The 27,500-nt window shown below is 34.5% G+C and overlaps 3 protein-coding genes across 3 annotated transcripts in view; 2 read left to right on the top strand and 1 right to left on the bottom strand.

Moving 5' to 3' along the window:
- LOC144439996 (hemicentin-1-like) overlaps positions 1–4,512 on the bottom strand; it is an 11,522-nt gene extending 7,010 nt beyond the window's left edge. The window contains exons 1-6 of the mRNA XM_078129224.1: positions 4,209–4,512; positions 3,348–3,623; positions 2,562–2,822; positions 1,898–2,155; positions 1,230–1,490; positions 200–457 (exon numbers count right to left, since the gene is read on the bottom strand). Coding sequence (XP_077985350.1) covers positions 200–457; positions 1,230–1,490; positions 1,898–2,155; positions 2,562–2,822; positions 3,348–3,623; positions 4,209–4,512 — 1,618 coding nt within the window. The remainder of the gene's footprint in view (positions 1–199; positions 458–1,229; positions 1,491–1,897; positions 2,156–2,561; positions 2,823–3,347; positions 3,624–4,208) is intronic.
- A 4,042-nt stretch (positions 4,513–8,554) lies between these two features.
- Positions 8,555–22,664, top strand: LOC144439997 (hemicentin-1-like). The gene is made up of 17 exons (XM_078129226.1): positions 8,555–8,618; positions 8,912–9,217; positions 10,403–10,765; positions 11,345–11,620; positions 12,381–12,641; positions 13,078–13,335; positions 13,747–14,007; positions 14,385–14,642; positions 14,905–15,165; positions 15,576–15,833; positions 16,476–16,721; positions 18,157–18,423; positions 18,991–19,251; positions 19,635–19,901; positions 20,620–20,877; positions 21,248–21,535; positions 22,300–22,664. The coding sequence occupies exons 1-17, from the start codon at positions 8,555–8,557 to the stop codon at positions 22,662–22,664; spliced, it is 4,518 nt and encodes a 1,505-aa protein (XP_077985352.1).
- Positions 22,665–26,225: 3,561 nt separating this feature from the next.
- Positions 26,226–27,500, top strand: part of LOC144439998 (B-cell receptor CD22-like) — a 6,966-nt gene continuing 5,691 nt past the window's right edge. The window contains exons 1-2 of the mRNA XM_078129227.1: positions 26,226–26,243; positions 26,408–26,462. Coding sequence (XP_077985353.1) covers positions 26,226–26,243; positions 26,408–26,462 — 73 coding nt within the window. The remainder of the gene's footprint in view (positions 26,244–26,407; positions 26,463–27,500) is intronic.

Below are 27,500 nucleotides of genomic sequence, written 5' to 3' on the forward strand. Positions count from 1 at the left end.
TATACCAATATATTACTTACAAAATTGTGCTCAAATGTGGCCAATAAGCCCAAGCGGTCAATAAGTCCAAGGTCTACATTAAAGGTTTTATAAAGTCTTCTGTCGCAAGTCTGTTTAAACACGTCCGGTTTAATTTGCATGATACATAATCCACGTTATGATTCTTGCAAATAAATCAATCATTATGATAAAAACTTACATTGTACATCAAGATTATGGAATTCATAGTCTGTACCAGTCGTTCCATCCCAGAATATGTTCTGCCCAGTACATGTGTAATTACCAGCTTGGTGTCTCTGTATATTGGTTATCTCAAGTAATGCGTCGTCATGTTGTTGACTACCACCAAAAAACCAAGCAATATCTGCAGTTGGGTTTGCATCAACATCACAGTATGCAGTAAATGTATTACCCTCCACTGCGACCAAATCACCTTCAATGGTTACACTCGGCTGATCTATATTAATGAAATGTATCATATACAATTAATGTGCCATAATAAAACTAGCCAAACTTAAAATGGATAGCATTTTAGTTGTAAATTAATAGGAAATGTATGGATTATTTGTTTAAAGGACTTGCAGTTAAACATGGATCGAATCATTTACATGATTGAAATACAATATATGATAAGATCAGTTCTTAATTTGAATGTATTTCTGTAAAACAGCAACATAATTATGTTTGAATTGTTCAAAAGGTAACGTCAAATAAATCAGTTGAGACCAACACCCCCTTTATAAATAATACTAATAATAAACACAAATTTATAAAGCGCCTGATATCCATCAAAAGATGCCCTATGGCGCTCCCAGTTCACATGAATGCTCTTTGGAATAGATGAGTTTTGAGTTTGGCTTTGAAGATATCAACAGTAGGTGCGGTGCGAATGTCAATGGGGAGATGATTCCATAATGTGGGAGATGAGTGTGAGAATGACCGGTCTCCATATGATTTGAGTCTGGTCTTGGGTATGTGGAGTAGTTGTTTGTTGAACGGAGTGATCTGCCTGGATTACTTTGCTGAATGAGGTCGGAGATGTAATGTGGGGTCTTTAAATTTCCATGTAGCGCTTTATATGTGATCAGCAGGATTTTGAATTGGATTCTGTAAGTGACTGGAAGCCCCTTTGTCTATGGTCTAACGATTAGTTTAAAATATGTACTTTGATCAAAATTGTATGGATTAAACATTAGAAAATTACCACTTTAAGACAAATTAATGCTTACATTGAATATCCAGATAACGAGTTTCAGTGCCTGCTACCTCACTTCCATTCCAGAACGTAGTGTTTGCAATGCAGATGTAATTACCACTCTGGTGTCTGTCGATTTCCAGTAGTTCAAGTAGTGGTCCATCATGTGTACTGTTCATAGTTTCATCTAACCAGTGAATACTTGCAGCAGGGTTTGAATCGGCTGTACAGTTCGCAGTGAAATCTCTTCCCTCAACTTCGACAAAACGGTCTGTTGTGGTTACATTTGGGATATCTACATAGAAATAAGACATTTTGAGGTCATTATTTGATTGTTTCACACGGATACGTGTAAGAATAAATCGTTTGAAATTGAGGATGTGATTCCATTGACTTGATATACACAATAAAGGATTAATAATTAAGACAGTGATTTTATTTCCGATTTTGCTTTATTGTTCTGTTTATATTTGACCTCCATCTAGTGAAATTATTCAAAGCAATGGCAGCTAGACGTAGTTAAGTTACAAGACTGGATGAAATCAACTTGCCTGTATAGTTAGTAATGTGATACTAAGACAATAATTAACCTATGGACTATACATGTTCATTAAATCGATTAAATACTAACAATCTTCACAAATCTCCCATTGACAATATGAATATTAATCTAAACTCAACAATCGAATTAGCATTCCTTACATTGTACATCAAGATATTGTGTATCAGTATCATTACCACCTGTACCATCCCAGAATAGATTGTCAGCAACATAGGTATAATAACCATCTTGTTGTCTCTGAATGTCTGCAATTACAATATTCCCTCCGTCAAACTGATTCGCCTTGTCGTCCAACCAATATATATCTGCAGTAGGGTTAGCATCTACATCGCAATATGCTTCAAATGTACTCCCCTCTATTACAGTAAAATGACCAATTATGGTCGCACTAGGCCAATCTGAAATCGAAGTGAAGTAAATTTGAAATTACACAATGCGATGATGGCGTAGGTGTGACTTAAAGAATTCAGGATTTGAGTTCACTGAACTTTATTTATAAAACGAATGATTTATAAGAAGAGATGAAATTACTTATTAAACTGTCAACTTTCAGATTTCATTTTAAAATGATTGCTTTTCAAATTTTAGTTTAAAAAGTCCCCTTTTCAAATGTTAGGTTAAAAATATCAGCTTACCGAGTGTTGGGTTGATTTCGTTTTACAATTGTACATAAATATAACTCAGATCTCAACCTTCAGTAAACATGAAGTTTTTGAAAGATTGGTATTATAATTATAAATATTATATCCCTTTTAAATATTTGTATTATTTTCATTGTGGTAACATGAAATAGTGTCTTCTTACATTGCACATCAAGGTAACGGGGGTCACTGCTCACACCTTCTCTTCCATCCCAAAACACATTGTTTGCATAGCAGGTATAATTACCACTGTGGTACCGGTCGATATCCAATAGTTCAAGTATTGGTGTGTCATGGATAGTGTCTGCTGGATCGTCATACCACTGTATGTTAGCTGTGGGGTTAGCTATAGCTGAACAGCTTGCGGTAAAATTCCGTCCTTCAATCTCGACAAAATGATCAGTTGTAGTTATATCTGGCAAATCTATCAAATTGAAAGATATTGTTGAAAAGAACAAGGATTCTGTCAGTAAATTAAACACACTTCAAATGTTATGTCAACACAGCATATCAAATTAACGGATCATTGCATGTATGTAAGATAATTGACAACGTTGGAAACTGGCATAATCTTGTTAATCCTAATAAAGGACCATTCGGATTAGGATTGGAATGTAGGTCGGAAACATTTTATCTGGCAGACCAATATAAATATTTCGCAGAGAACTGAGGAGAATGATCTCGTTATTAGCCGTTGTGGTCCCCTGATAAGATAACACTGTCATCATACACTTGCTATTTACAAATGTTAGGGCCGTTTGAAAACGATTACCTATTGAGTGGAACGGAAATGTATGTATTAATGTGTCTCTCTCCTGAAACTTTTTCAACTCCAGTTTTTTTTTTTAATGTGTGTTCGTACACAATTATTAAAAATACCAAAATCATGGATATTATAGTAATGTGTTGAATGCATTCAGATAACTTCAGATGATATTCCTGTACTTACATTGCACATCTAACTGGATTGTTGAAGAACCCGTACCAGTTCTATCATCAAGATAATCATTTTCAACAAAACAAGTATAGTCTCCCCAGCTGTCTCTTGAAACGTTCCGTAAAGTCAACTGACTACCATTGTAACGTTCGTTATAAGGACCTTTCCAATACCAATCGGTGATAGTAGGTGGATTTGAACCTTCTACAATGGAACATGACGCATGGAAGTCTTCTCCCTCTATCACTGCTTCCGTTGAATTATTAGATGTATCGACGATTGCTGGGTCTACAGTAAAATAATTTTAAAACAACACTGTTTAGTTCGCATACATTTATTTATATGTTCATTGCACTAAATACATATTGTACACGCAGTAAGGCGGGTTAAAATAATTGTGTGTTTCCAATATGTTAATGCCTGAAAGAATAAGGTGGGTAGGTCCGGATTTTGTTTTAATTTTATTTCATCTCTATATTTGTGGGTTTTCTTTTTAACCTACAACCAAACGAAATCGCGATCGGAATACCCCTTCTGTGAAAGTTTGATGAAATGTATATTGGCATCACTGGGGAATTGCATGAAGGTCAGGAATTCGAAGATAAACAAATCATATTTCTGTCATCCTAAATATTTAAAATTATTTAACGACTTGTACAAAAAAGACGGAAAATCCGACTTGTTTCACCCATTCAATGACAAGGTAAAAGTATTTTCCTTATCTGTACCTCATTCTAATTAGCGGGCGGTCATGTTACTCACGTTACATTTAGTAATGTTATGACCTCTTTGTGTGAAAGCAATACATATGCCAAGACATATTTGATTTAAAGGAGGTTTACTGATAACACAAAGATATCTTTGATTTCTTACACTGAACAATTAAAGTGATATCTTCACCACAGTTTTCACCATACGCCTCTGATGCCGGCAGTGTTTCGTAGAGGAGACAACATCTCATTACAGTTCCATTATCTTCTTTCACAAACACATTATCCCAAATTAAAATCAATGTTGTGTCTTCAAAAACCTCTATGTTATCATCCCTTAACCAAACTAGTTTACCAGGTGGTACAGCCTTCTCTATTTTACAGTAGAATTCAATACTTTCTCCTTGCTCGATCACATTGGATGGAGTGTAGTTATAATATGGACCACTTTCTATTGCAAATGACATGGATTTGAAATTGGTAACTTGGTTATTGTTAGAGTTAACATATTGTTGTGATCATCATCTGTAGTAATGAATGTATGAATCAATCAATCAATCAGTCAATCAATCAATCAATCAATCAATCAATCAATCAATCAATCAATCAATCAATCAATCAATCAATCAATCAATCAGTCAATCAATCAATCAATCAATAAATCAATCAATTCACGAAGGAACGAATGAATGAATGAATGAATGAATTATTCAATTAATTAATTAATGTGTGAATGAATGGATGAATGAATTTGTTTGTTTATTTACTTATTTATTTATTTATTATTTATTTAGTTATTTAGTTATTCATTTGCTCGTGAACCATCAGGTTGCCACAAGTACTAGTAATGTTAATTGAAAAAAGCAATATTAATAATTAAACTATTAACAACACACATAAACAGACAGATACAATTACACTTTCACAAAACAGGCAAAGTACTGATAAAATGAATTCAAATAGGTAGTTACGTAAAATAGTAAAATCACTAAACATATCAATATCCTCCAGGTTGGTTAGAGTGTTGAAAATAATTAACCACGCAGTCCTAGCTATAGATAAAAGAGTGAATTTTACTATATTCGATTGAGGTGAAGGTTGTCTAAAATATCTACTCTGACGGAGATTAATTTATGGGACGTTTATGTGACTACGCGCAAGTACATCAGGTACATACATGATACACCGAATTTATAAATTATCTTAATCAGAAACAGTGGAATTTTGACCTGGTCAGAAATGTTGGCAGACGAAATTCCTGACATGTCGTCATAATTATATCTTGGGTTGTCTAACCCTGAATGTAAACATATATATTTGATACATTTGTGTTGGACTCTTTCGAGTTTATATATTAACTTTAAATAAGGTGTGGTGCGACGACCAGACAGGCGAGCACTAATCCAGATGACTTCTAACAAAAGAAACGTCAAGGTTTATCAAAGCCTTGCAATTACAATTAAAATGTCTGAAAAGTCTTGGAAACAAGCTTACAAGTTAAAATGACACCGAACTATTTCACCATATCTGTCCAATTAATTATATGACATTTATTAAATATGTAATTAAACATGGTAAAATTACATTTCATGGTGAACGATATACAAGGACATTTATTTAAATTTAGTGATAACTTCCATTTTACCGACAGTTGTTGGTAACGTGAATCTTATACGCAAATTAGTTTAGTTTCAAATAATTATAATCGTAATTCTACTATGCCCAATAGACAATGGACAGATTAAGACTCACCTAATAAGTAAAGTGAGGGTTGGGACTCTACATTAGGACTACTCCATGCTATGCATTGGTAAAGTCCCTCGTGCTCTTCTGTTGTATTAATTATACCAAGACTGTATAAACCGGTTCCAAATGTTTCAAGTAAAACATGGTTATCTTCAAGTACAGAAGTTCCCTTTGTTATGTCATAATTTATAGGTAGCAATTTATTCCATTCTAGGTTCTCAAAGAACCAATTTTCAAATGAACAATTTAGTCGTATATTGTCTCCAAGCATTGCTATAGTATCTATAGGCTCTTCAGAAAAGGACAGTGAAGCTAGATGAAAGAGATAACAATAACCAGTAGTATCACAATAATTACATTAATTTAGTTTGTTTTTTTAAATTAAATCTAAGGAGAAAGTGTCATTTGGCAGAAATCGATCATCTAGTCATCATAATGTCACAGTCATGAATTAATTATTATCTTTTCTTACAAATAGTACATATGCTTTATTAGATATATTGAGATAAAACATAGTATTTTGGTATTTTGGAAATACTTTGCAAATTATGATTAACGATGATTCTAATACATTTTATTTTATCAATTAAAATATATCCATACTTATCGTGGTAACAAAGTTTTGTATGATCAACGTCCTGATGACCAGGCGATAGAGCAACAGCATATTTCCTAGGGGGAGAGAGAGAGAGAGAGAGAGAGAGAGAGAGAGAGAGAGAGAGAGAGAGAGAGAGAGAGAGAGAGAGAGAGAGAGAGAGAGAGAGAGAGAGAGAGAGAGAGAGAGAGAGAGAGAGAGAGAGAGACAGACAGAGAGAGAGACAGAGAGAGACAGAGAGAGAGACACAGACAGAGAGAGACACAGACACAGACAGACAGACAGACAGACAGACAGACAGACAGACAGACAGACGGACGGACGGACGGACGGACGGACAGACAGACAGACAGACAGACAGACAGACAGACAGACATATAGATACAGGCAGAGACAGAGAGAAAGTGAGAGAGAGAGAATTCGACTTTGCTGTGAATGCTTATCGACTTTACATTTCGAATGTACATGCAACGTAAACAAACATATTTAAATATTTGAGCCGAGTCATACAGCACACTCTTTAACACTAGAGTACCTCACTTCATCTGTTAGTTCTATAACTGCACCAATGAAGTGTTCCTACTGCCACCGTTAATAAATGATGGCCTCTATTGAAAATTGTAGTTCACCTGTCAATGTAATACAAGTCTAAGTCAAATTAAAAGTGAATTGTAGAAACATTGCACAATTGATTTGTATAATTGCATACATAATTACATACCTTTGATTTGCGCACAATGAATATTGACAAACAGAAGTAACTTTAAATTTGGTTTCCGCTCATGTATCCTTCTGTTGTTGTACGTATGTACGAGTACTATTGTCCTTATTTGCGCATACAAGCGACCTACGCACTTTATTGACGTGGGTACACACTGTTGTATTGGCCATCATAATACCAGTATGTATAAATGCATGCACAGCCACATTTGCATAAATTATGCATTAGAGATAAATGGAAGAACACGTACAAGACAGCAAATACAAGTTTGTCATATATTGTCAGTGAGGGCGGCCTACATTTTGCATTTTATGTTAACACACACACACACACACCCCCCCCCCACACACATATATATTATATATATTATAAACATATGTTACACCCAATCTGTGAAATTATTAGTCTGTGAATATATACATACACTTAACTCTATAATGCTCTGCTACTAATATTTGCATCAAGCACTTTTCTCTCCAGCGAGACGCTTACATTCATATGTACATATGTATGTATATATGTATACACACATATGTTAACAAAAATGCAAAATGTAGGACGCCCTCTCTGACAATATATTAACAACTTGTATTTGCTGCAATGTACGTGTTCTTCCATTTATCCCAAATTCATAATTTATGCAAATTTAGCTGTGCATGCCTTTATACATACTAGTATTGTGATGGTCAATACAACAGTGTGTACCCACGTCAACAAAGTGCGTAGGTCTCTTTTATGCGCAAATACGGACAATAGTACTCGTACACACGTACACCAACAGAATGATACATGAGCGGAAATCAGAGTTACTTCTGTTTGTCAATATTTAGTATACGTAAATCAAAGGTATGTAAATTATGTATGCAATTATACAAATCAGTTGTGCAATGTTTCTACAATTCACTTTTAATTTCTGTTAGACTTGTATCACATTGACAGGCCCACTCTAATTTTCAATAGCGGCCATCATTGTTAACTGAGACAGTAAAATGGTTTCCTGGTACAGTTACATTACAGGCGTGGTGAGGTACTCTAGTTTTAAAAGTATGTTATATATGCCTCGGCTCAATATTTAGAATTAAGAACTATGGCTTGTTGTGTGTGCTGTTTTGCTTCTATAGCATGTACATTTGAAATGTAAAGTCGATAAGCACTCACAGCAAAGTAGAAATATCTCTCTCTCTGTCTCTCTCTCTGTCTCTCTGTCTCTCTCTCTCTCTCTCTGTCTCTCTGTCTCTCTGTCTCTCTGGCTCTCTCTGTCTCTGTCTCTGTCTCTGTCTCTGTCTCTCTCTCTGTCTCTGTCTCTCTCTCTGTCTCTCTGTCTCTGTCTCTGTCTCTCTGTCTCTCTGTCTCTCTGTCTCTCTCTCTCTCTCTCTCTCTCTCTCTCTCTCTCTCTCTCTCTCTCTCTCTCTCTCTCTCTCTCTCTCTCTCTCTCTCTCTAGGAAATATGTCATTGCTCTATCGCCTGGTCATCAGTATGTTGATCATACAAAACTGTGTTACTACGATAGGTAAGGATATCTTTTAATTTATAAAAAAGAATGTGTACACACATTGTTAACCCATCGAAGAAACTAATAACCTAAGTATTTTCAAAACACAAAAATACAATATTTTATATCAATATATGTAGTGTAACATGTACCTTTTGTGAGAAAAGATGCTCACTAAATCATCACTGTGACATTATGATGGATAGATGATCGATTTCTGCCAAACGACACTTTCTCCACACATTTCATATATAAACTTAATTAATGTAATTATTGTGATACTACTGGTTATTGTTTTCTCTTTCATCCAGCGTCACTGTCCTTTTCTGAAGAGCCTATAGATACCATAGCAATGCTTGGAGAAGATATACGACTAAATTGTTCATTTGATAATTGGTTCTTTGAGAACCTAGAGTGGAATAAATTGCTACCTACAAATTATGACATAACAAAGGGAACTTCTATACTTGAAGATAACCATGTTTTACTTGAAACATTTGGAACCGGTTTATACAGTCTTGGTATAATTAATACAACAGAAGAGCACGAGGGACTTTACCAATGCATAGCATGGAGTAGTCCTAATGTAGAGTCGCAACCCTCACTTTACTTATTAGGTGAGTATTAATCTGCCCATTGTCTATTGCGCATAGTAGAATTACGATTATAATTATTTGAAACTAAACTAATTTGCGTATAAAATTCATGTTACCGACAACTGTCTGTAAAATGGAAGTTATCACTACATTTAAATAAATGTCCTTGTATATCGTTCACCATGAAATGTAATTTTACCATGTTTAATTATATAGTTAATAAATGTCATATAATTAATTGGACAAATATAGTGAACTATTTCGTTGTCAATTTAACTTTTAAGCTTGTTTCAAAGACGTTTCAGACATTTTAATTGCAAGGCTTTGATAAACCTTGACGTTTCTTTTGTTAGAAGTCATTTGGATTAGTGCTCTTCTGTCTGGTAGTCGCATCACACTTTATTTAAATTTAATATATAAACTCGAAAGAGTCTAACACAAATGTATCAAATATATATGTTGTCATTCAGGGTTAGATAACCCAAGAGATATTTATGACGAAATGTGTCAGGAATTTCGTCTCACAACACTTCCGGTCCGATCCGTCCAGGCCGAAATTCCACTGTTTCTGATTGAAATAATTTCTAAATTGGGTGTAGCATGTATGTATCTGACGTACGTGCGCATATTCACATTAACGTTCCATCAATTAATCTCCGTCAGAGTAGATATTTTAGACAACCTTTACCTCAATCGAATATAGTAAAATTTACTCTTTTATATATAGCTAGGACTGCGTGGTTAATTATTTTTAACACTCTAAGCGACCTGGAGGATATTGATATCTTTAGTGATTTTACTATTTTACATATTTGAATTTATTTTATCAGTACTTTGTCTGTTTTGTGTAAGTGTAATTATATCTGTCAGTTTATGTGTGTTGTTAATAGTTTAAGTATTAATATCGTTTTTTTTAATTAACTAGTACTTGTGGCAACCTGATGGTTCACGAGCAATTGAATAATTAAATAACTAAATAACTATATAAACAAACAAACAAACAAACAAATTAATTCATTCATGCATTCATTCACACATTAATTAATTAATTAATTGATTGATTAATTAATTAATTAATTAATTAATTAATTAATTCATTCATTCATTCATTCATTCATTCATTCATTCCGTCGTTCATTGATTGATTGATTGATTGATTGATTGATTGATTGATTGATTGATTGATTCATACATTTATTACTACAGATGATGATCACAACAATATGTTAACTCTAACAATAACCAAGTTTACCAATTGCAAATTCCTATCATGTGCAATAGAAAGTGGTCCATATTATAACTACACTCCATCCAATGTGATCGAGCAAGAAGAAAGTATTGAATTCTACTGTGAAATAGAGAAGGCTGTACCACCTGGTGAACTAGTTTGGTTAAGGGATGATAACATAGAGGTTTTTGAAGACACGACATTGATTTTAATTTGGGATAATGTGTTTGTGAAAGAAGATAATGGAACTGTAATGAGATGTTGTCTCCTCTATGAAACACTGCCGGCATCAGAGGAGTATGGTGAAAACTGTGGTGAAGATATCACTTTAATTGTTCAGTGTAAGAAATCAAAGATATCTTTGTGTTATCAGTCGACCTCTTTTAAATCAATTATGTCTTGGCATATGTATTGCTTTCACACAAAGAGGTCATAACATTACTAAATGTAACGTAAGTAACATGACCGCCCGCTTATTAGAATGAGGTACAGATAAGGAAAATACTTTTACGTTGTCATTGAATGGGTGAAACACTCGTCGGATTTTCCGTCTTTTTTGTACAAGTCGTTAAATAATTTTAAACATTTACGATGAAAGAAATATGATTTGGTTGTCTTCCTGACCTTCATGCAATTCCCCAGTGATGTCAATATACATTTCATCAAACTGTCACAGAAGGGGTATTTTGTTTTGTTATATAGGTCGAAGCAATATTGTTTCAAAAAAAAAAATTATAGAGATGGAATAAAATAAAAACAAAATCCGGACCTACCCACCATATTCTTTGAGGTATTAACATATTGGAAACACACAATTAGTTTTACCCGCCTTACTGCGTGTACAATATGTATGTAGTGCAATGAACATAAATAAATGTATACGAACTAAAGAGTGTTGTTTTAACATTATTTTACTGTAGACCCAGCGATCGTCGATACATCTAATAATTCAACGGAAGCAGTGATAGAGGGAGAAGACTTCCATGCGTCATGTTCCATTGTAGAAGGTTCAAATCCACCGACTATCACCGATTGGTATTGGAAAGGTCCTTATAACGAACGTTACAATGGTAGTCAGTTGACTTTACGGAACGTTTCAAGAGACAGCTGGGGAGACTATACTTGTTTTGTTGAAAATGATTATCTTGATGATAGAACTGGTACGGGTTCTTCAACAATCCAGTTAGATGTGCAATGTAAGTACAGGAATATCATCTGAAGTTATCTGAATTCATTCAACACATTACTATAATATCCATGATTTTTGTTGTTTTTATAATTGTGTACGAACACATATTAAAAAAAAAATAAAAATAGAGTTGAAAAAGTTTCAGTAGAGAGACACATTAATAAATACATACATTTCCGTTCCACTCAATAGTTGCTCGTTTCCAAACGGTCTGACCATTTATATAATAGCAAGTGCATCGTGACAGTGTTATCTTATCAGGGGACCACAGAGGCTAAAGAGATCATTCTCGTCAGTTCTCTGCCAAATATTTATATTGGTCTGCCAGATAAAATGTTTCCGACCTACATTCCAATCCTAATCCTAAATTCATACTTATTTAAATCTCTTTAATCCTTTTACATTGTATGTGACTATACAATTACACTTCATATTTTTTAATGTTTTTCAATTTTTTATGTGTGTTACCTTGTTTTGTTTTTGTTGTTGTATTGTGTACATTTGCTTTAGGGCCCCTTGGAAGATTAGGCTGGACCTAACAGGGTCACCCTTTTTCTTTTTGAAATAAAAGTCGTTATTATTATTATTAATCCGAATGGTCCTTTATTAGGATTAACAAGATTATGCCAGTTTCCAACGTTGTCAATTATCTTACATACATGCAATGATCCGTTAATTTGATATGCTGTGTTGACATAACATTTGAAGTGTGTTTAATTTACTGACAGAATCCTTGTTCTTTTCAACAATATCTTTCAATTTGATAGATTTGCCAGATATAACTACAACTGATCATTTTGTCGAGATTGAAGGACGGAATTTTACCGCGAACTGTTCAGCTATAGCTAACCCCACAGCTAACATACAGTGGTATGACGATCCAGCAGACACTATACATGACACACCAATACTTGAACTATTGGATATCGACCGGTACCACAGTGGTAATTATACCTGTTATGCAAACAATGTGTTTTGGGATGGAAGAGAAGGTGTGAGCAGTGACCCTCGTTACCTTGATGTACAATGTAAGGAGGCACTATTTCATGTTACCACAATGAAAATGATACAAATATTTAAAAGGGTTATGTTATTTATAATTATAATACCAATCTTTCAAAACCTTCATGTATACTGAAGGTTGAGATCTGAGTTATATTTATGTACAATTGTAAAATGAAATCAACCCAACACTCGGTAAGCTGATATTTTTAACCTAACATTTGAAAAGGGGACTTTTGAAACTAAAATTTGAAAAGCAGACATTTTAAAATGAAATCTGAAAGTTAACAGTTTAATAAATAATTTCATCTCTTCTTATAAATCATTTTTTTTATAAATAAAGTTCAGTGAACTCAAATCCTGGCTGACAATATATTTCAATTTAAATAATTGAATTCTTTACGTCACACCTACGCCATCATCGCATTGTGTAATTTCAAATTTACTTCACTTTGATTTCAGATTGGCCTAGTGCGACCATAATTGGTCACTTTACTGTAATAGAGGGGAGTACATTTGAAGCATATTGCGATGTAGATGCTAACCCTACTGCAGATATATATTGGTTGGACGACGAGGCGAATCAGTTTGACGGAGGGAATATTGTAATTGCAGACATTCAGAGACAACAAGATGGTTATTATACCTGTTTTGCTGACAATCTATTCTGGGATGGTACAGGTGGTAACGATACCGATACGCAATATCTTGATGTACAATGTAAGTAATGGAAATTCGATTGTTGAGTTTAGATTAATATTCATATTGTCAATGGGAGATTTGTGAAGATTGTTAGTATTTAATCGATTTAATGAACATATATAGTCCATAAGTTAATTATTGTCTTAGTATCACATTACTAACTATACAGGCAAGTTAATTACATTCAGTCTTGTAACTTAACTGCGTCTAGCTGACATTGCTTTGGACAATTTCACTAGATGGAGATAGGTCAAATATAAACAGAACAAAAGAGCAAAATCGGAAATAAAATCACTGTCTTAATTATTAATCCATTATTGTGTATATCAAGTCATTGGAATCACACCCTCAATTTCATATGATTTATTCTTACACGTATCCGTGTGTAACAATCAAATAATGACCTCAAAATGTCTTATTTCTATGTAGATATCCCAAGTGTAACCACAACAGACCGTTTTGTCGAAGTTGAGGGAAGAGATTTCACTGCGAACTGTACAGCCGATTCAAACCCTGCTGCAAGTATTCACTGGTTAGATGAAACGATGAACAGTACACATGATGGACCACTACTTGAACTACTGGAAATCGACAGACACCAGAGTGGTAATTACATCTGCATTGCAAACACTACGTTCTGGGATGGAAGTGAGGTAGCAGGCAGTGAAACTCGTTATCTGGATATTCAATGTAAGCATTAATTTGTCGTAAAGTGGTAGTTTTCTAATGTCTAAGCCATAATACAATTTTGATCAAAGTGCATATTTTAAACTAATCGTTAGCCCATATAGACAAAAGGGGTGTTCTCAACTGACTGATTTGACGTTACCTTTTTAACAAATATAAATATGTTGCCGTTTTACAGAAATACATTCAAATTAAGAACTAATCTTATCATATATTGTATTTCAATCATGTAAATGATTCGATCCATGTTTAACTGCAAGTCCTTTAAACAAATAATCCATACATTTCCTATCAATTTATAACTAAAATGCTATCCATTTTAAGTTTGGCTAGTTTTATTATGGCACATTAATTCTATATGATACATTTCATTAATATAGATCAGCCGAGTGTAACCATTGAAGGTGATTTGGTCGCAGTGGAGGGTAATACATTTACTGCATACTGTGATGTTGATGCAAACCCAACTGCAGATATTGCTTGGTATTTTGGTGGTAGTCAAGAACATGACGACGCATTACTTGAGATAACCAATATACAGAGACACCAAGCTGGTAATTACACATGTACTGGGCAGAACATATTCTGGGATGGAACTACTGGTACAGACTATGAATTCCATAATCTTGATGTACAATGTAAGTTTTTATCATAATGATTGATTTATTTGCAAGAATCATAACGTGGATTATGTATCATGCAAATTAAACCGGACGTGTTTAAACAGACTTGCGACAGATGACTTTATAAAACCTTTAATTAAGACCTTGGACTTATTGACCGCTTGGGCTTATTGGCCACATTTGAGCACAATTTTGTAAATAATATATTGGTATCTCATCTACATAATATGTGTATATCTGAGTATTTAACAGTGTTATACAATTTATTTCAATGTAGATTCTCCAAGTGTAACGACATCAACTCGCTTTGTTGAGGTCGAAGGTCGAGATTTCACAGCCCTATGTTCTGCTGACTCCAATCCCCCTGCTCGTATTCAATGGGTAGACGAGTCGACTGGAAATATACACGATGGCGAGGAACTTAATATGGTGGAGGTTGAGAGACAACAAAGTGGTGATTATACATGTGTTGCCAATATCACGTTTTGGGATGGGTCACATGATACTGACAGTGAAACACGGTATCTAGATATACAATGTGAGTAGACTTCTACCGATTACCATTGACATTACATGAAACTATATATTAAGTCTTGTTCTATTTTATATGAGCTAGGTATGTACTATTCACATTTCTTCTTCATATAATATGTTTACGCATGTATACTCAAGACCAGTGATCTACTGTATAAACCACCTATATATTAACAGTTACCCTCAAATAGGGACAAAGCATAATGAATGATAAAATTCTAAATCGAAGTAAGAAAATATATATCTAAGTATGGAAGTATACTCTTGAAGGTTGTCGTTATCCAATTTAAACTAGATGAAAATATTCAATATTGTATATTTGTTATATTTGTATAATATTTGTTACCTGTAACATACATACATTGTTTTGTAAATATTACACTAATTATTACCGTAATGATACTATCAATCCAGATTCTCCAAGTGTAAACATCACTGGTGATCATCAGCTAATCGAAGGCGAATTTTTTACTGCATTCTGTTACGTCGATGCCAACCCGTCTGCCGTCATTACCTGGTCTGACGACCATGAAGGAGAATATGATGGAGGGTTATTGCAAATAGATGATATAGAGAGGACTCAAGGTGGTACTTATACATGTCTAGCACAAAATGAATTCTGGGATGGAACAGATGGTATCGATAGTGAAATGCACTATCTTGATGTACAATGTAAGTCAGGTGTATACATACATACATACATACATACATACATACATACATACATACATACATACATACATACATATACATGCATGCATACATACATACATACATACATACATACATACATACATACATACACACACACATACACACATACATACATACATACATACATACATACATACATACATACATACATACATACATACACACACACACATACATACATACATACATACATACATACATACATACATACACGCAATGTTAGATTGCAATGCTTATTATTAACATGGCAACATTATTATTGTTGATGACCACTTCATGCTTTGTTAACATGACAAAATTAGTCTGAGCTTTTGGAACTTTTGGAGTTTTGTTGAGACCATCCGAGATATATTGCGAAGTGCATTTTCAGCGGATGATACCAATCTACTGTATCATGTAATTATCTTTGCCTATGTATTTACCCTAAAAATTGATAGTAAGAATCATTTCACGTTAAAAAAGATCCGGAATCATTATTACCCTTTCGACTTTAGAAGTACATGTAATGGTAAACACATAGGTTCACAATATAGTGCCATATACACTAATTGAAAAATATTATTGCTTATAGTTATTACTGTCTTCACTCTGCTTTTATAGACCACCCGGATGTTACCATTCAGGACGACAATACTAATGCTATTGTTATTGAGGGCCAGGAATATATGGCAACCTGTTCTGTTGATTCCAATCCCGAAGCAGACAACATCAAATGGATCTATGTAGGCGATGACGTCATAATTGATGGTCTTACACTCACAATACAATCAGCTACCAAGGACCAACACGGTAGTGTTTATACATGCCAAGCAAATAACACGTTTTATACTGGAGATATGGGTCAGGGTGAGACCTCGATAGCATTAAACGTGCAATGTAAGATTTGTTTTCTGTATTTAATTAATGATTTAAAGTAAACAATACAACACAAGGCCCCGTGTAAAACCACGGGTCTAAGTTTGTGGCATCGCTACAACACACACCTCTACAACTGAGTTTTCTGTTCTCCTGAGGGAAGATAATGTCGTGGCTTTTAATACAAGAATGACAATGCTCGTCCCCTGTACTTGTTCAATTTGTATAGCTGTTAATTATTTTAATGGAAGATCTTAAAATACTTGTGGGATAGCAAAGACATGTTTTAAAATACTATAACACAACTAACACAATACATCAAGTTCATCCCATTTTATAAAAATGGCGTGATTTTATTTGCAAAGTTGATTTATCACTATTGATGTCAAACATTGCAGTTGCCACTGATACAGACCAACATGTAATGTCAAAGGTCAACAAAATAATGTTGAAAACATCTACGTCAGGGGAATAAGGAAGCAGGTCAAGAAATTTAAATCAATGAATATTTCATTTCATATTACATATAATTGATACAAGTTTGAAATAAAGCCCACATACATATAAATATCAAAATCAACCCGTTTTGTATCCATAACGTCGCTGGTTCCAGATTTCAAGTTTCCGGACACGAAATGTTCTACAAAAATAATCGTGATTACAGTCATATCAAACTGAATACCAGCGTTGCCTACAACTTTGGTCTACTTAGGTTATCTCACCTAATACATTATATGGTGGTGTGTATCTTGTCATTTAGATGTTAACAAGGGATAAATATACAGACTAAAATAAGTGCTGCTACATATAGTGTATGATTATACCGGTCCATTGTTTACAATCACTGTGGGTTGAATATGCCACAACTTGAGAAGAAGTTACTATTATAGACACCACCTCACCGTTAGTGTAATCAATGTCGATATACAGCTGACATCAACATACTGCAATATTACTGTTGGTATCTATATATTCGCTTGCCAATAGCTTGATTGCCATAGTAGTAATGTTATGTACTCTTTATCAATTCAAATTATTGACACAACCTCAAGGGTCGTTATACAGGACACTACATCATCCATAGTCACGATTAAAGATAAAAGTATTGATTGGTGGATCCTAATGTTAAGATAAGCTTATCACGGATGTGAAAATATTTTTAAAAAAATACTTCTATATACTTCTATATTGCTTTCAAAACTAATTTCACAATTAGTTTCTTTAAGTACACAACATACAGAAATATGTGATCTAATTTCGTCGTTTCATTTCATGTAACATGTTTTCAGCTATTTTTGGATCTCATGCAAATGTTTTCTCATTTTGTGATGACACCACATTTACACTTGAAAACGCTTTGTCTTGACAAGTACAAACGTGCCAGAAAAAAATGTGACTGGACTTTTCATCTTATTAATGTTTTCAGATACACCACATGTCAACATTTCACTGTCAGGTGACCCGGTTGTAATTGAGGGTTCGGAATACCGGGCAACCTGTTCTGCTGATGGTAACCCAGAACCTAGTATTGAATGGCTATATGACGAGAGAGACGTCAGATTTGAAAACCTTACACTTATTATTGATGTAGCTACAAGGGATCATCATGGCACATATACATGTGAAGCAAGTAACACATTTCATGACGACACCATTGGTCATGACGAAGAATCATTTGATTTAGATATACAGTGTAAGTAAACAAAATTGGGAGACTTCACACTTCACTTGACTTGGGTCATTTAGAATTCCAACTCATTGTTTTAACTTGTCATAAACATACGTTCGTTTGATTGTAATATTGGTGCCTAGTACACCTGTATAACCAAGAAGCTAACTGTGTTGTGTTATGAATTTATTGGTTATTAATCAGAAAGAAATCGACCTAATATAAAGTATGTTAATTGCCATTACATGAATCAAGAAAATTACAATTTTGACTAACTCTGATTGTAACTGCTTTCAAATTTGTCATGGAAAATTGGAAATACAATATAAAACAAATAATACAATTGACCCACGTATTATGTTAGATAATGTGTGGCTGGACTTTGGAAAAATGTCAAAGTAACCTCCTCTCCCAACCACCGATAACAACTATATAACTGAATAGAGTTACTTGTAATGATGACATAATATTGCTTGAATGTACTCGATGATGTTCATGTTTGTCTTTTCAGTTTATGATAACGTTGACTCTAACATTTAGCAAATAAGATAAAGTATATACAAAAACTATAATTTTATCATTCTGATATAGATGCTCCAACAATTGATATCAGTGGTCTCTTTACTGTAATTGAGGGGCAAAACTTCAACGAAGAGTGCAGCGCTGATGCAAATCCAAATGCAAACATCTTTTGGTCCGATGAGGACATGGAAACAGTCGGTGACGAAGGACGTCTTGATTTTGATAACATTCAGAGGACTTCAAGTGGTAACTACATGTGTACTGCGACCAATACATTCTGGGATGGCACAAACGGTGATGATACGGAATCAAGATATTTAGATGTTCAATGTAAGTTCATTTTTATTATATTTTTTAAATATTATTTTTTATTTTATTTACTATAAAATTTCCTTTCAGTGTAGTTATCTGTTCTCCAAATACAATCTGCTGCAATATTAATAAATTAAAAGTTAGAAGACCCTGGGGACATATCATTTATGTCCGAATATATAATATATTGATATTACGGATTTTGTTCTGGAATTGTCATATGTGACCATTCATATCAATATTGACTTTCATAGATTAAATTCAAATCTTGGTACACTTGTGTCTGCAATGATAAAAGTGGTTTGCATAATATGCAATAAAAAAACAACGGATCCATCATAGCTTGGTCGATATTGACGTGATACAAGTGTTATTTGTCATGCCATCTTGATCATATTTAGATCCACCCACGACTGACGTTCTAAACCTTTGGGTTGCTATCAAGGAAGGAGAGAGTGTCACTTTATCCTGTGACGTAACTGATGGTAACCCTATAGAAGTAGATTATACATGGACTCTATCTAACGGAACTGAGTATAACAACGCTGTAGTAAACCTCGTTGATGTGACACGAGTATTACATGGAGATCAGATCTGTACAGCTACCAATACATATTATGATGGTAGTCATGGAGATGGAACTAATACAACTTATCTAGATATTCAATGTGAGTTAATCATTTAATTGTAACCATTTATGATTTGTTCAATGTGCAGTGTTTAAATAAGAACTAATATTGAAAACTGACCCGAGTGACCCGGATTTTGAAAATTGACTTGAGTGACCCAGATCTTGAAAAACAGACTTGCGTGAATCGGATGTTGAAAATTGATCTGTGGGACCCGGATTCTCTCGTCAATGTCAAACAGCAAACAAATCTAATGTAAATTACGCACATTCTTTAAACACACATTATTGCAATTGTAATACGGGAGCGCAGGTTATGTTTTTACCCAGATTTAGCTTGTTTTCAGACTATATATGAATGTGTACATGGTCAAATTTAAAATCACTCAACTTGAAAATGTAATTGCTTCATAGTGCTTATTCATTTCGATTGAGACATTATGCAACATATCTTGTATTAGCATAGGGTTTATTAACAATGTTAGTACTTAACGTTCATCGTATTACTCAAGTTATCTCAGATTCTACAATCTTCATAACTGAGGAATTCACAACATAGTAGCCTAACTTACAATAATGTTTGCGGGATGATTATTAGAAAAAAGGTGACGTCTAAAGATATATTTATTCAGTTCACCCAGCCAGCCACTCACCATAACGATTAACTTACTGAAGTTGGGCGCAATTCTCGGGGTGCTATATTAGAAATATGCGATACACGTATTAAATTGTCTGTGAATATTTATTTTGAAATCAAGATTTTCCAGAGGTTGAAGTGAGTGACATCATACGTAAAAAATCTGACCCTGTAACGCTGAATTGCATAGTGGATTCCAACCCTCATCCTCATTCATACTCATGGACAAAGGATGGAGATCATTTCTCTGATGAACAGTCAGTGTATATTGAGTCAGCTGATGAATCTGATTCAGGAGAATATACATGTACAGCAACTAATGAGTTTTATGATGGTTCTGAAGGCCAAGGTTATGGTATAATGCTGCTCACAGTCGAATGTAAGTTACTTATTATGGTATACTTACACGTACAAGCCCCTGTCTACTCATTTACTGCCGAGTATAAAAAATAAACGAAGACTTACCTTTGCTATCTATCGTAACGACAGTGTGGACGTGACTTTGAAATGTACGTGAGATGCATTGATGGCAGCTGATATCAAAAGCCATTTATGATAAGAGAAAAAAAAACACTTTGAAATCTTCAAATAACTCATTCTAGTACAAGGACTTCATTCTTTAAAGTGCAGGGCTGTCTAATGTAGTCAGGTATTCTTTTAAAACAACAAAGTGATAGAGAATTTTAATTCTGCGAAAAACTGTATCTTGTGTCATTGAAATGGTAAACGTATTTCGTTTATAAATTTAGATTTGTCATCTGTCAAAATGGTAGTTTTACCATCCCATAATATAACAGAAGGCGATGACGTCAAAATCGAGTGTGAGGCTGAAGACGGTCTACCTGACCCAAGTAAAATGAGTTTGTATTTTAACGACGACATCGAGCCGATAATCGAGGTGGAGGGAGGAGAACTAGAGTACAATATATATAGTATCACTGGTGATAAGGGTGGTTTATATCAATGTAGGGCTTACACGGTGTTCTATGATGACACTGAAGATTACTCTACGAAGGATTACAGAATTGTCGTTTCATGTGAGTAGCAATGTTAATTATGCAGTTATTATATGCAATATCACATTTTTATTCAGCATCAATTCCAGTTGTCAGCTGATAGACGTCTCTCCAATGTCTATATGGTCAGCTTATTACTATTCAATCTTCCTATATGCATGTTCTGGTATAAGGTGATTTTACCTTGATGAAAACACAGTGTATCGCGTTATTGCCACATATAGGCTGTTACTTAGCCAATGTATCGCGTTATTGCCGCATATAGGCTGTTACTTTAGCCAATATTTCAACCACTACGTCGAGTTTAGATTGATTGACGTTAAAGTTCTTACGAGAAATTGCTCAATCATGTTTATTTCAGCTTGGAGGTAGTGTTGTTTGAGAGTCTTTATTAAAGCATAGACCCTCCACCCACGAGGGTCTATGATTAAAGTAATTATTGGGTATGTTTTCGTAGTGTGAGACCAAGGAGTGTGGGTGGGAATCAAAGATTATCTGACTGCCGCCCTGTGCGAAAAACAAACAAACATCAACATCAGCGATGGCGACAACAAAACAAAAACAACAACTACAACAACGATAACAATAGCAACGGTCGTTATAGCAACTACAACAATAATGAAAATGGTCGTTATAGCAAATACAACTACAATAACAATAATAACTGTCGTAATGGCGACTACAACACCCTCCCCACTCCTGTAACACAACGTAATGCAACTGCTTTTTGTCAGTGAAATAACGACTCGATGTGCTTGTTAAAATCACTTTTACTTGTTTCAAAGATTTCGGCGGGATTATCAATGATCCAGAAAAAGAGACAAACTTTACCGTTTCAATTGGTGGTAATGTTACGATGACATGTACAGCTGATTCAAATCCGATATCCGAAATACAATGGTATGACGATGGAGGTCAAATCAATGATGGAGAAGATATAAACAAACACGTTACAGATCCTAAAGAAGACGGGACTTTAGTGACGAGTAATCTAATCGTCCAAGTAGAGAGTGAATCGTACTACGGTGTTTATGTCTGTGAGGCGGACAATGGCATGCGTGCTGCTGACTATAGTTATTTTACAATATCTGGACCTACGAATAGTACAGGTATGGATAACTTTACAATCATAGTGTACACGAACTTTTAAAAAAAAGTTAGCTTAGCTTTCTGATGTAGTCTTCGATGATACTTAGGTTTTTCACCGAGTACATTTTCAATAATGTATTTATTTACGGGCATCCATTACAATTGTTAAAATAGCACCGACGTGGTTGTAGCAAAACTTCATGGTTAAGGTATAGTTTATTTTCATGTAATTTTGATTTTTTTTAAATCTACGTGCCGAGCCATACATATTGTTCATTGTACAATATACATCCTATTCTTCATGTTGCTCGGCGTATATGTATTCATTTTTTAATGTGTATGCACTTAACACTACATTCCTGTTTTTTATTTTTTGTAATATACACCATCATTTGGCTGTTGATATGGGTGTGATCTTGTTGCTACGCAAACACCAGGACATGTGCCCAGATTTATGATCTATGCCGTAGCCCAGAAAATTGGCTATCGGGTTTGGTGATGGCATTCGCCACGTTGCAAGTCAGAGAGCTAGGTCTTTGACTACCACATACATAACCAGGGTAACCTATCAATGTGCTTTGTTCAGTTTCTGTCAAGCAGCTGTTTTGGTTATGATGTTTAACTCATGTGATGGATTTCTCTAGATTATGCCGTGAATGATTGTACACAAAACATTTTGAAATATAAATAGTAATAAATACATGCATTTCCAGGACCACCAGACTCTGATGTGAATACAGCAGCCATCGTACTCGTGTCGGTTACCATTGCTGTAATAGCCGTCATTGTAACAATTGCTATATGTGTCTGTCGCCGTTCTAAGAAAGGAACCGACCATAAAACAGGTATTTGTTATTGTATATCCTATGTATGTATGTATGTATGTATGTATGTATGTATGTATGTATGTATGTATGTATGTATGTATGTATGTATATGTGTGTGTGTATGTATGTATGTATGTATGTATGTATGTATGTATGTATGTATGTATGTATGTATGTATGTACGTATGTAGGTATGTACGTACGTACGTATGTATGTATGTATGTATGTATGAATGCATGCATGTATGTATGTATGTATGTATGTATGTATGTATGTATGTATGTATGTATGCATGCATGCATGTATGTATGTATGTGTGTATATGTATGTATGTATGTATGTATGTATGTATGTATGTATGTATCTATGTATCTATGTATGTATGTATGTATGCATGCATGCATGCATGTGTGTGTGTATGTATGTATGTATGTATGTATGTATGTATGTATGTATGTATGTATGTATGTATGCATGCATAAATGAAATGCAGTCATAGTAGCATTTATATATTTGTAATTTGTTTCTTATATTTTATTGTTAGACATTTCTGGGTTGGAATTGACATCGGGACAACAATTTAACCAGGTAAAACATACTATGTTCGATTTGTGTGTGTAACTGTATAAAGATAAAAAAAAATCAAAATGTTTGTATTCAAGTATGAAAATCGGTCGTCTGTCTCAAGCTCTCTCAGTCTCATGGTCCATCTGCCCCTGTCTGTGTCATTCAGTCTAGTGTCAGTCCGTCTCACAGTCTATCTGCCATGGTATATGTCTGTCTGTCTGTCTGTCTGTCTGTCTGTCTGTCTGTCTGTCTGTCTGTCTGTCTGTGTCTGTCTATATTTCCTCTTTCTCTCCCTCCCCATCTCTCTCTACCCCTCCCCTCTCTCTCTCTCTCTCTCTCTCTCTCTCTCTCTCTCTCTCTCTCTCTCTCTCTCTCTCTCTCTCTCTCTCTCTCTCTCTCTCTCTCTCTCTCTCTCTTATTATTTTTTCTATTATATTTTACAGGCTAACCATAGGAGACATCAAACGAAAAAGCCGAAAATTAAAATTTACATTGGCTATTATTCGTAACAAATATCAAAATATAATTGTTATTTTTTATATAAACGGAGCTCTTATTTAGTGAAACACAAAACAGAAAATGTATATTGTGAGACACATTTTTTTCTAACTTTGTATCGGTTGCCAAAAGTTATTTCATCAACTCAAAATAAGGTTTACATACAAATAATCGATTGTGATTGACTTCAATGTCAGACACAACAAAGGGAATAAACTAAAACTCACATAAGCTGAGTGCAAAGTCAATTCGGTTGTCTGTTAATCCAAACAGTATGCTCAGTAAACGTATATGGATAAGTGAATCGATGTACATTGTAGCTGCAAAGTGCATTTTGTGTCAGTGATGTCATTTCTATTTTGCTTTATCTGGGAATCGTATTCTCAAATTAGCATCCTTCTTATATCATCTAGCCTGATATTGCTTGTCCTTCAGACAATATATACTAAAAATGGTCATACGTCGAAATAGTTACTATAGACCACAAACATTACTTGACAACACACAAATGTGTCTGCAGATTACCAATAATGATATATGACGGTACGACTATCGAGTTCTGTCCTGTGATATGTGTTTCTAAAGGAATAATTGAATGCGGTAAAGGAGTTATGCAGATGCCCTGGTCTTTCCCTCATGAGTCACGGTGACTTTTATGCACACACTGACAACTTCAAATGCAATTATCCAAGTGTCAAGCAGAGTAGGTATGTGGAATTAAAGATTGAGTTACCATGTTGATTGTGAGTATTAAAGTGAAAGATTCAAGCCATGCCATCATCAAATGCATGTGCCATTGTCTTCAGCACTAGCCTGTGTGTCACAGCAATGTTAAATAATAGCAGTTCTTTATAACTGTTTAAATATTGAATACTGCCGTGTGCGTTGTTACTCAATTATTGTTAGTCTTCAGTTAAATTGTATCTACCTGTACATTAAAAACATCATATCCATGGATGAAACACCAAAACAGCTTTGTATACTTTAACTGGTATTGTGATTGTTGTATCATGAATTATCAGTTAAGTTTTAGTATGCTGAAATATTAAATATGGAATCAGTGTATTCTGAAGGAACGTTTATCATCAAATATTACGTATCTGTTAAATATGTTGTAATGAATTTACTCGACATTGTGTTTAACTTAGAAGAGCCTTTGAATCAACAATTTATCGAGTTTAAATAAAGTCAAACAAACAACAAACAAACAAACAACGATTACTTAACAGGGTTTAATACAATTACGTTTTTTTGTTAAAAATGTTGATTTGTGTTAGTTTGTTTACATAAGAGGCACCACACGCAACCTGCAGGGGGTCTACGACGTTAGTATATCCTCCTTGTTATCAAGTTAGAAAATGACAATGACAGTGACTGTGTTATTTATACATTGAAATAAAATAAGAAAAGTGCAGTGTCGGTGTTCAATCACTAGCAATAGTTTTACCATTACAAATTTATGCTATTCTCAAATCTGACGTCACACTGGGTGCTGCACATCAGTTGTAACAATTGTTTATTTTACATTTGATTTTTCTCAGTATGTGGAAAACAAATGCAATGTCCCATGATTGAAACACCACATCAAGTTCATTTCTACTGTAAGTCAGAAATAAATAAACACCATCAAATGTTTTATACAAGCTAGGTTTATCTGTCGCTCGATTGGCGAAGGGACGTGTAACTTTGGAGTCTACCTTTAGGTAGTACCTTGATTACTCTAGACACAATGGCAACATTTTTCCACGTAAGTGGGTCACCGATAACTGAGCTTGATAACGATGTCGTGACTTAAAGTTTACCGTGCCAAGCCAAGCTAGATACACAATAGATCAAAACATCCATTTATAGGCTGCTATCTAATTAAACTGTGTAGCCCATCGTTTGTTGTGTCGACTACTTGTCCGACAGGTCGTACCACAGCACGGTAGTTGTCACGGCAACCTAGTTATTCGCATCAGACAAGGTAATGTAATCCGCGTATTCAAGGACGCTTGGATTTGTCAAAACTGAGCAATGGAATCAGTAAGTGTACAAAGACTTAAAATACATGATTGATAAATGTAACTTTTCGTAGTGTACTTCATTTAACAGTACAATGTGATGTATATCATTGTCAAGTAGTAAATTTATAGTCATACTAAACATGTCTGAGATATTCAATTCAAATTGTAAAACAAGGATTAAATTTGAAATCTCAGGGGATAGAAGTGATTAATAATTGTTCAGAACATTGTTTCTACATACACCAGAGGTAAGTAGATTCTAAAGTAAACTTTATATAATATAACGCCTAAAACTTGTCACCCTGTCTTTCGAGTGAATCCAGAAAAACATATAATTAGATTCTTAGTAAATAAATAAACAAGTAAATAAAGGACCCTTGTAAAGCTTTAAGTTTTCTGTGTTTAGTAACCGTTAATATATTTATCCAGCGGTTAAAATGTTGACGTACTATATTTGAACAAAAAGATGTGTTCAATGTTGTCGTAGGTGGCAGCCTACTATTGTAAATGAATACAATGGTTGGTCTGAGTTGCACATTGACTGATTGAAAAGATGTGATGTGATGAACTATACAACTATCACAATGAATCCGTATTGTGGGTGTATACAATTCAACGTGTCTGCTTTTCACCAGATAATATTTGTGTTCATAGAGGATATCACGACATAAGAAGTTTTACTCCATCATCTATCATTGGTCCTGAGAACTATCTACCAGAACACTACAGAACAAGAACAACAATATCGCCAGTCAGATCCAAGTTACAATAATTACATTTTCTCACTCCAGCAATATCTCTGGTAAGACAAGTGAAAACTGCTGGGACTGACGACCTTAACTCTTTTCTTGATAGAGGGTGTAATCTTCAGCCAGTGAAATGCTGCTGCAACATTATTTTCCTAAAAAGTGGGACAGTGTCCCGCAAGTATGTTATAATGGGAGCAGCTGTCGTCCAGACTGACTCTCACTTTCCAGGAAAAAAAATACAAGTAAAAG

This window comes from Glandiceps talaboti, chromosome 9, assembly GCF_964340395.1.
Source record: "Glandiceps talaboti chromosome 9, keGlaTala1.1, whole genome shotgun sequence".
Lineage (NCBI taxonomy): Eukaryota > Metazoa > Hemichordata > Enteropneusta > Spengelidae > Glandiceps > Glandiceps talaboti.